This window comes from Buceros rhinoceros, unplaced genomic scaffold, assembly GCF_000710305.1.
Source record: "Buceros rhinoceros silvestris isolate BGI_N320 unplaced genomic scaffold, ASM71030v1 scaffold9139, whole genome shotgun sequence".
Classification (NCBI taxonomy): Eukaryota; Metazoa; Chordata; class Aves; order Bucerotiformes; family Bucerotidae; genus Buceros; species Buceros rhinoceros.
In genome coordinates, this window is record NW_010433241.1 from 61015 (window position 1) to 71539 (window position 10525).

A 10525-nucleotide genomic window follows, 5' to 3' on the forward strand; every position below is an offset into this window, starting at 1 on the left:
GCGCGGCTTCGTACAGCCCTTGTCTTCCAAATAAGTTTGGTATTTTACTGACTTTGAGTCCCAGCTCTGAACCCAGCAGGCAGACAAGCGTTATTGAAAAATGCCCAACACAAGATTCAATTCCCGTCTGTCTCCTCAGGACAGATGGTCTGAGCCCATCGCCATTTCCCAGAGCAGCGTGAAGAACCACTCTGCCCCGCAGCCAGCAGCAGAGCCGGCACTCCCCCCAGCAGACCCCGGTGCTGGCTGCTGGGGTCCGCACCCGTAGGACATCGTTTCCTGTTAACCCCACACGTTGTTTCTTTTACACTGGAATAAAACGAGTAAAACACTCAAAGGAAAAACTGCTGATGTCCACGCACCCGTTGCCCAGATAACCAGCATCTAAAGAGCAGAGGGGATCCTCCAGCGTGTCGCCATTCTAGAACTGCCAGTGAAAGCTGGGAGCCACATTTCAGATGCTCTATACATTGCTGGTCTAATCCATCACTCGGCCAACCCAAGCCTCACCCAGTCTGCAATGTGCCATCACGGAGGTCACCACTGTCCTGACTGCAAGACCCAGCACGCCTCGCGCAGACTAATCCACTGTCAGCGTTTTTACAAAAACGTATCTCCAGATGAAGACACTCCATACCTGAATTTTATTTTGTAGTAGTATGTCAGGCCCGCCGTACACTGACAACCCTAAGGCTAGGAACACCCACACAGCCATGCAAACGTCCTCAGCCTCTCCCTTTGCAGGCCAGAGAGAGAACTGTGACCGAGAACATCGTCATTGTCACAGAAAGCGAGCGGGCAGCAGAGGTAACCGACACCTACCGAACGCACGCAGCTGATTTCTTCTAGCAGGGACAGGCGGAGAAGGAGACCTTGGCTGTGGAGCAACCCTTGGCTGTGGAGGATCCTGGGGATCACAGTGAATAGGAAACATTAATAAAAGTCAAGGGAAGAAAATACAGCAGACGTCAGTACGCTTTATTTCCTCACTTTCCGTCCAGTTTACATTAACTACCACTACTACCGGCAGACAGACTAGTAACCCGGTGGCTGCTAATGCCCCAGGGGTTGTAAACCCGATCTTTAAATGCAGGATCCAAATCACTACGGTAACACCTCATGCATTACTCGGACATCTAGACAAAGCTACCGCAAACCCTGCAACGACCCAGCACAAACTGACCCTTCCCCAGGGCATTCCCAACTTCAAGGGGAAGCAACAGTTTCAGACAAGGCTTTAAAGCCTTACTCAAAACGCACTGTATTCTGTAAATTATCACCTTGAAAATTTTTAGCCAGTTCATACAGACAATTGGTAAAAAAACATTTCCTATAACAAGCCAGAAGTGTAGCCTGAGATTCAAGTATCACAGACTATCATTTGATCTACTCTTCACAGGGGAAACTTATTTTTAAAATAATCACTCCCGGGAAGATCAAATGAAGTGAAAGAAACGAGTGGTCTCAGGAGCACTACTGTGCTGCAGAGAAGTAGCGTATTAGGAGTTGTTATCTTTCCATACCTCCAAAACCAAAGATAAAACAATAACGGCTGCAGCTAGGAATGAACAAACCTCGTGCCTGAGCTAAGTTCTTCCCTGGTGAGCACAGTGAGCTGCTAGATGTGAACCTTCGTATCCTGAACCTTGAGATTGCTGGATCCGTGCAAGCTGGACCGAGGACCTACCCTCAGAAATGAGGTGCTCATCTCCACAGGAAAAAATAAACACACGCCACACTTTCTTCAGTACTCCGAACGAGACTGAGTGTTCAGTCTCAGCGCTACAAGTCTGGCTGAGGTAGCGACTGTCTCCAGTCCGTGGCGCGCCAGCACGGGCTGGCCAGCGCGCCGAGGCTGGCGGGGTGTCGGACGCTGCCCTGTGAATGGCGCAGGAGGTGCGGCCGCACGGGTGGTACCTGGGCAGGGTCAGACGCCTGGCTCCCGGCAGAGGGGATCCTCTCCTCTGCCCCGAGGGGCTTGTTCTGAGGAGCAGCAACGACGGGAGAAGGCTGCCTGGAAACCTGCACGGAGCAAAGCTAGACTGAAACCACATCCCTGCGGGTTCCAGATAAACTAGGATTTCGACAGTAAAAGCTTGGCTAATACTCTCCATTTGCTTTTGTTTATCTAATTGAATTATTTTGTACTTAACTTGCTTTCAACTCTTAACCGTGTAAAATTACTGCGAAAATTTCAAGAGCTTTTATTTTCTGTCTATAGTAATTTTAAAATGTTTTCCCTATGACCTCAGTTTTTAAATTTATGGTTAAGTTACCTATCTTTTTTTCCTCTGGACACTTCTACATGACCTATTTTAGAGAAATGACACGTAGCAATGTGCAGGAGAGAGACAGTTCTGTAATTTACTCAGACTGTCTGTCAGGATTCAAGGTGATGAACTTACTACATCACCCAGGTCAAAGGCAACACATTAAAAGACCCCTCCATTAAAGGTGAACAACTCCCCAAGTCCTCTCAATTACCACCTTCATTTTTATTTCTAGTCAGACCTCAGCAGAAGCAGGGCCACGGTACTTTAGAGTAGAGACAAAACCCAACTACGGAGCGCAGCCGGCTCCTCATTGTCCTGTGTTTACTCCTTTTTTGATGCCAATTCGATCAGCAAGGTAAGCTTCCACTGCAGCAGGGCTGATTTTTCAATCAGCTGCTCTCTGTGCGCACTAAGAATTCCACGGCTTGATGAGCTAAGAGGGGAACAACGCTGCAGCTAGGGGTGTAAGAAATCGCACCATTGCTTTAAAACACAGTTATTTCTAAAGTGCAGAGGTACTTGTATCTTAGGAAATCACTGAACCATACCATCTTTTCCTCTTCTGTCTTTTCTTTCTCAAAATATTGTCTAAGTTGTTCCTCTTGCTTTTCTTTTTCTTTTCTTTTTTCTGTCTCTTTTTTCCTCTCTTCATCTAATCGAATTATTTCTTTATTTTTTAATCTTCTCTGTAACACAAACATAAAAAAGACTCAACATGATTAAAGTTTTTTGTCTGAGAAGTTAAAATTACACATCAAAGTGATTAGGATGAAATGGAAAGCCTGTTTCATTAGGCTGACTTCAAACATTCAACTTAAAACTGATGCCACACGCATAGTAACCGTCTGCGGCCGTGGCTCCGCTACCGCCATGTAACGGACAGCCCCAGGAAACACCCGTTTGCCTCCCCAGATCTGCTGCCAGTTCAGGTAAACTGCAGGAGTCCAAAAATTCAGACTCAAACAGAACACTGCACACCTGCCCCACCCTACCACAAGCCCAGAGAAAGGTGACATCCTGGCGCAAGTCTTGTGTCTGAGAAGCCAAGATACCAGCCGGCTTCCTACGCTCCACCAGACCAGCTCTACTACCCAGAAGACGAGACTCATCCAACTCACTTGCTCACGCTAGAGAAGAGAATCCAGAACGAACACTAAGTGTTCTGCCTAAGAAACCCTGACGACCCCCATCTCGAACAGATCTTTCATAATCCCGCTGGGTACTGAAAGGTTTTCCCATCTCGGACGGCCTTGTGTCCTTTGCCTACAATTATTTATGAGATTATGCAGACTCATTCCATTCTCCAGACCTGACAAATAAAGCTTTTGGGTTTGAATTACATCACAAGATCACCGCCATGAGAAGCGGTCACTGGATCTGCTGGGCATTTTTTCACAACATCTCGAAGTACGTCCTGTGAACTGACCAGTTCACAGAAGGGCACTGCAAAACCTTCCTGTACAGCGGCACTCAAATGCAGATTATCCGGAGAGGGAGATTTAACAGGCTGACCAGAAAGCCCCTTTGTTTTTCAATCCACAGTTCTGTCACAGCTCTCTCCTGGCCTCACAAACCACTCCCCTTAGCAAAGACAGCACCACTGTCAAACATAAACCAACACGATCCGCGTTTAAAGAACCGACGGGACTTTGGGTGGTAGCGTGCCACAGAGAGCGGGACAAGTATCCAGCTCACACCGTGCTCGACCTCTCCTCTGGCTAATGCAGGCCCTCTTAGAAACAAAGCCCAATTCACAGGACACTTCCAGTTCGCTTTAATTTCTAGCACACAAAATACTACAGAGGGAGGGAAAAAGCCGAGCTTCAGAATACTACACCTTCTCCTCTTTCCTTCTTCTCTCCTCTTGTTCATCCTCGTACGCTTTTTGAATTCTCATCCTCTGCTCAGCTAGTCGTTTTTCTTCTTTTTCTTCTTCAATTCTAAGTTTTTCTCGCTCTGCTTCTTCCCTGCGCCTCTTTTCTTCGATCTAGACAATAAAGCAAAGCAGCATCCAGCTGTCAACAGCCAGCAGTAATCTGACGAGCAACACCCGAGTCCCTTTGGCAGGACCCTCTGCCGCAAGCACAGACAGCACGGAGCGACTGGAAGAGTTCTAGGGCCAGCCTTACGCTTCAGCTTCAGAACTCCTTTCAAATGAGATGACGTTTCACTATTTCTTTTTGGCCACTAGGTACTGAACCGCCCTCCAGAAAGAGGGTAATTATTAAATGTTACTAAAAATACCCGAGGACTTCCTAACAGCCACTCTACTCCGGATGTGCTGGGACAAGACTTTTCTTCACCGATTAGTAACGGGAGGTGAGAAGCCAAAACAGAAGAGACGCGGCAATTACCTTCTTTTCCATAACTGTAATATTTTTAGACGCGGTGCTGACCTACCGAAGCCAAAGGTCTGCCCATTCCTTACGCCTTTTGGCAGCACCATACATGGAAGAGACCTTGATCTTTCAAGAGATCCGCAAACTACCATCTGACATTTGTACTCCTTCACGACTACGAAGGCCCCACTGCTCATCCTCACTGCCCCACCGGTCTCTCCATTCTGATGATCAGGCACTTGTACCACACAGACTTCCGAGGGCAAACATCCCTGGTTCTTTACGTATGTACGTACACAAATTTGTACCATACTCACAGTTTGAGAACTCGGCAGGGTAGGTAGAGAGCTGGACTTACAAACAAGAACAGAATCCACATTAACCATCGCTTCTGCAAGCATTTCTTACGCAAGGCAAAATCTGAGGGACTCAGTAGCGCGCAGCTCTCCGTACACCTCCCGTGTACAGAACTGGCTCCGACAGAGCAGCAGCACCCGCGGACTCACTCTGACTGTCCTCCCTCCCTCCAAAGTTTACTTAGCTAGACGGTGACTGGCGCGCCCACTCACCTGCTGACGAAGAAAGTTCTTGTACGACTCCTGTCGCTTCAGCTGCTGTGAAGACAGCGGTTCACCGAACACGTTACCTCGAGCAAAAGGAGAGGTCTGTGCAAAGGGAGAACCTGAGCAGGGAGAGAGGGAAGTTAAAAATCAAAGCAAACTTCAGACAGCAAGCGAGAGTCAAGCAGCAGGGCATCAGGCACTTGTTTCAAAACTCGAGGCTATAGCTGAAAATAACAGCTGGGATCAAAAGCCTTACGTTGTCTGCCTCACGGACTGGCAGCTTTAAACTGCTCAGTTACTCACGGCCAAGCCAGCTGTGTTTTTACAAAATACCACCTATAAAAGTCATATATTCTACTACCCGACCTACAGTTTAGTATCTAAACACATTGCCATTCCAATTAACTTACAAGTAAAGGTTTTACATCTCATAACTTTACTCCTTGCAATACTCTGAATCAGCACGTGTAGTTCTGTAGGTTTATTCACTTTAAAAACAGAACAAATATTGATGTAAAATATCCATGAATGCTACAAAAAAACCTCCACAAAGTCCCAAAAATAAAATTCTAAGCACTCAGAAAATTTAATTCTGCCAGTAAAGGTGCCTTCCACACTATGGAGTTTTAAGTGTCAGGTCTTTAGCCCCGAGTTACAGACACATCACAGCCGTACAGTCCCAAAAGCTCGACAGGAGGACTGAGACAGACACCACCCCGAGCAGGATCCTGACAGGAAGCAGAGGAGGAAGGAAGGAAAGGGAAAGCAGAGTAAGTAGCGTTAACTCTTCAGCTGATGCAGCACGTTCACTTGCTTCACGTCTGTTCCAAAGGACAGTGCCTCAAGGATGCGCAAGAGCTGTATGTTTTCCTTACATGGAATCTCTGCTTGGGTCCTCTCAAAGGATCACTACATTTACATGTGGCCCTCTGAGGATGGACTTGCTACACAAGGACATATTCTAAGCAAAAAAGCAGAATAAAGTTAAGGACCATTTCAAAGGCAAGGACACAAGACAGACGAGTTACTGCGGACAGTACCAAGGAAGTAGTTAGTACACAGTAAGTTCCTGTCCTGAAGGCTCCTCTTAATGGGGTGGTGTACAAAAAACACCACAAAAACCAAACAAAAAAACCAGACAACCACAACCTGCACAAAGCCACTTTACTGCCTGACTAATCAAGTGGGAAGTTCAAGACTCTCAAGTTCCCATCACTGATCTGTGCCACCCCTCGGCCCCAAAGACTGATCTAACGGGGGACTCTTTGCTGTTCTGCATTGTGCCTTTATTGGCCTTGCCTGTCTCAGGTCTTAGGAGCTGGTGAAATACACACTGTATTAAGGAGAAAGAGCAAGAGGGGGCGGACAGAGGAACAACAACAACAAAAATGATTCTACAGCCAGTGGCCAGGAGACTGAATTGCAATCTTGAGAAGGAGATCCAAGCCCCAAATCCACGTAATTCTTCACAGAGAAGTGCAACAGTTCAAGAAACAAGAAAGAATGGAGAAAGAAAAGCAGCAGAACTGGCTTGGAGACCACCACCAGTCCTGGCGTTTGCCCATCCCAGACTAGGGACACATCTGGAGAACCACAGCTCTCACAGAACACAGGCAGAGAAAGATGCACTAGGTTTTTTAACAGGAAAATAAAATCCCTTTCACCTGGAGGCAGCCAGAGGGCTGCCCACGTACCCAATCTACACAGAAATTTTTAGAACTCGTTAACTTAGAGTTAACCAATTACATCTTAACCTGTAACATCACACCTCTGCAGACCTCCTCCTGCTTTCATTCCACCTTCTCTCCTACTATATAGTTGTCATTTAAAAGTAGAATAGGTATCAAGATTTGATTAGATACCACTGAATCTGGAGAACTACTACCCTGATGCTGCCTGGGCAGCGCTGCAACAGTCCACAGCTGTTGTTAGGGACAAGACAGGGGAGAAGGTTCATCTTCAGTGCACACAGTGGCAGGAGCGAAGCAGTTCAGGAAAGAAGACAGTGACTTGGCAGGTAGCGAGCATGGACACTATTGTAGGACTACTAGAAAGGGGTGAGCGAAGAAGCTAGAGAATCACTCAGTTGCTAAGACCTAAAAATAATTAGAGCTGTAATACAGTATTCTTAAAAACCTGCTATTTTATTTGTAGATGCTTCTGTGTTCTCAGGTCTCGGGGAGGCCAAACTTAGGTCAGGTGCAACAGCCCTTTTATCTTCGTATAGTCTTGCCACTGGATTATTATATGCATCTTCGTTTTGCTTGTGCATCTTATGCAAGTCCGCTAAAGGAAAGGGGAAATAACTGTTGATGGTATTTTAGTCTCATAAAAGGCACGTTCACCACAGACTCTCAAAAACACAGGGATTTCAGAGCAGACTCCACTTTTCCTGTGTACACCAACTACGGAACAAGTAGAGCTGTCTAAGCCTAGAGGTTTAAGGAAGAATTTTTTTAAAAGGGACAATTAAAAAAACCTGGTTCTGGAAAATATTTAAATAAAAGTCTTTACCACAGGCTTCAGCCCGTTTGTACTGCAGATGATTCTCATGGCTTGTTCTCCTCCTACCCCTTTTACTATGGCACTGTGCCTCCGCTTTCCAGCTGACAGACGCTGGGCTCCCATGTTGTTCACATCGTACTCAGTGCTTCTGCAGAACTCAGAGCGACTCAAGTATTGCTAGAGTGCATCTGCTTGAAACAAGCAGGTCTGTTTGTCAATAGAGGCTGCCAGCATTAGGGCACATGGAGTAACGTATCTGACAGAGCCCTTACAGGAGCAAGGGAACGCCAGTCCCGAAAAGACAACCCGGAACTCCGGCACACGTACTTATCAGATTTCCTTCTGCGTCTCGGAGAGGAGCCCCACCACCACCTCTCCCCCAGGGGCTGTACTTCTTCATTTCTGCTGCTAGCTTGGCTTCATAGAGTGCCTTCTCCTCCCTCTCTCGTCTGCGTCGTTCCTCCCTCTCTCTTATCTAAAACCAAACAAACCAAAGTCAGTTGAATAAGAACACCACGTTCAGTGTAACTTTAATGACGAGGCAATGGAGCAAGCTGGAGGCTGTCGTCACCCACTCCCCCCTGTGCCGAGCAGATCCCTATACTGCAGGCAGCACACTGAGCCCTCGTCAGAACGGGCATGTCCAGCGGTGCACAGCCACAGAGGAACACGCAGACGCGCTCTGTGAGACTTCCAAGACCCAGACACGTCCACATCTGATACCAGCAGCAGCTCAGCAGCCCTGGACTGCCGTATCTCTGGAGCAGCAGCTGATACAGAAGTTTGCGCTGCCTGGAAATTAAACAGGCAACACTCCACCACACTACAGCGCTTGCTGCTCTCAACCCAGTGTCCTTCGTTTAACCAGAATATTGACTGGAGGTGACACGAGATACAGACAGACTCCTAACAATAACACCCGAACAGACTGCTACACAATTCTAAGCATCCAGGAAATGGTTTTCCACAGTAGCACATGACGATGTATACAAATAATGCAGAATTGTTCAGGCGTTTTTTCTTCCTGTTCTTCAAAATCAGGTTAAATTTAAATAACTAAGTCTTCTAATAGTTTACTGTAGCATTTACAAAGAGAGCAGCTGTTAAAAAAAGTCCATCTTTCTCTCAAATCTCTTAAAACTTGCACTTCTATTTATGTATTTGAAATACATTGATGACTTTTAATTAGGTTTGTTCCGTCTGTGCATTAGATAAACACTGCCCTTTATCAACTAGTCAGACAATGTCGTAAGAGAGATGAGTCAGCACAAAGACCCATCCTGCCCCTGGGACTGACTAGAAAAAACGGTCAGGCAGGTTTGCCTGTAGGAAAAGCAGCAGAGAACATCCTGTTGGCTTCCAGCCGTGAGCAGCATAACTACTGTGGCAGCACCAGAACTCTACATCAAACTGCGCCGTGTCTCCTACGGCAAGATGAAATTTACTCCGTAAGACTACAGTGAGAAGATGCCTTTGGAGAAGCCTAGGTGCAGCAGCAGACACTCATCGCAACGTTCACTTTATTCTTAATTTGACCTCAAGTGGCAGCCTCTCCTTTAGCCCTGCGCACAATCACAATTACGACTGGAATATTTTTATAGCAATTATTTCCCTCCACTGAAGAAATACAGGAATAAGGTAAGAAAACATTAGTGCCACTGAACCAGGTTCTAGCAAAATCTCTTCTGAAATAACATGCCTTATCATGATCAAGTACATTTTGTAAATACAGACTCCCACAAGGAGCAGCAGCACAAGGCCACTAAAATGAGTGAGGGACTGGGACATCTTCTAGAAGACAGGAGACTCAGGAAATGTGTCCAGTCTATCGAAAAGGAAGCTGAAAAGAGACGAGACACCACCTCACACACAGGAAGTCAGCATTAGGGGAGCTTGTGAATTAGCATCCAAATGATCCCGGAACACTCAGTGAAATCAGATTGTTCCTAAGAGTTACAGCAATAACACTCAACAGCAAACTCTCAGCTGCGATGTCAGAGCAATCCAGCTTGCTGCTTTTAAGATTCTTATGTCTTAAGGTTCTCCTGTTTATGAAAATAATTCTAGAACGCTCCATGGCTGGAACTCATCTGCTTGCTGGCAGTCTTAACATTCTCTCTGCCTGTGACAAAAACTGCAAGAGCAGGCTGTCCACCTGAGGAGCTCAACGGGGCTAAGGCAGGGTCAGAGGAAGAGGAGGAAGGAAGTGATGAAGGCAGAGTTAAGAAGGCTTTTTACTTGTAAACTAAATATGTTTGAAAGAGCACTACAGTTATAATCATTGTATGTCAACGAGTAAAAGAAGAAAGTGTCAGAAGCTCTGTCACTCAGTACCTGCTGTTGTAATGCTTGTTGATAAGATAATGTTGCCTCTTTGGAAGGCTTTGTTTTTTCTTCAGAAAATACTCCTATGCTTCTTTGTCTGTCTCCTGTATTCCTCTGTCCAATGTTACCTCTGAATTAGAAAACCACACATATAAAAGAAAAATGTCATAGGGTCCAGAGGGGTTTAAAAAAAAATTAAAGAAGAACCCAACTCTGCCTGCAATATTTAAGAGCTGCTGTTTTCCACAGCCTGGCAGCTTATCTCAAACATTCTCATAAATCCATACAAAAACGGGAGTTCACTGAATTATTGTTTAAACAAGTTCTTAATTAGAAGTTCAGAGTTGTCTTTAACTCGCTTCACTTCAAAGGTGTATCTGTTGTCAGGAAAATACTCCCAGCATGAAAAGCTCATCAATACAGTAAACACAAACAACTCATATGAATAATACTTACACAGATTGCTCTGCTGGGGCTTGGCCCACAGGAGGATCCAGACTAGGCGTGGGCTGCATTCCTG

At 46.1% G+C, this 10525-nt stretch overlaps 1 protein-coding gene across 1 annotated transcript in view; it reads right to left on the reverse strand.

Moving 5' to 3' along the window:
- The window catches only part of CSPP1 (centrosome and spindle pole associated protein 1), a 35944-nt gene that overhangs the window by 6611 nt on the left and 18808 nt on the right, over positions 1–10525 (reverse strand). Inside the window, exons 16-24 of the mRNA XM_010144037.1 lie at positions 10462–10525; positions 10015–10135; positions 8008–8155; positions 7312–7461; positions 5182–5294; positions 4111–4260; positions 2822–2959; positions 1918–2022; positions 823–907 (exon numbers count right to left, since the gene is read on the reverse strand). The exon at positions 10462–10525 is cut by the window's right edge and continues 1 nt beyond it. Of these exons, the coding sequence (XP_010142339.1) occupies positions 823–907; positions 1918–2022; positions 2822–2959; positions 4111–4260; positions 5182–5294; positions 7312–7461; positions 8008–8155; positions 10015–10135; positions 10462–10525 (1074 nt within the window). The remainder of the gene's footprint in view (positions 1–822; positions 908–1917; positions 2023–2821; positions 2960–4110; positions 4261–5181; positions 5295–7311; positions 7462–8007; positions 8156–10014; positions 10136–10461) is intronic.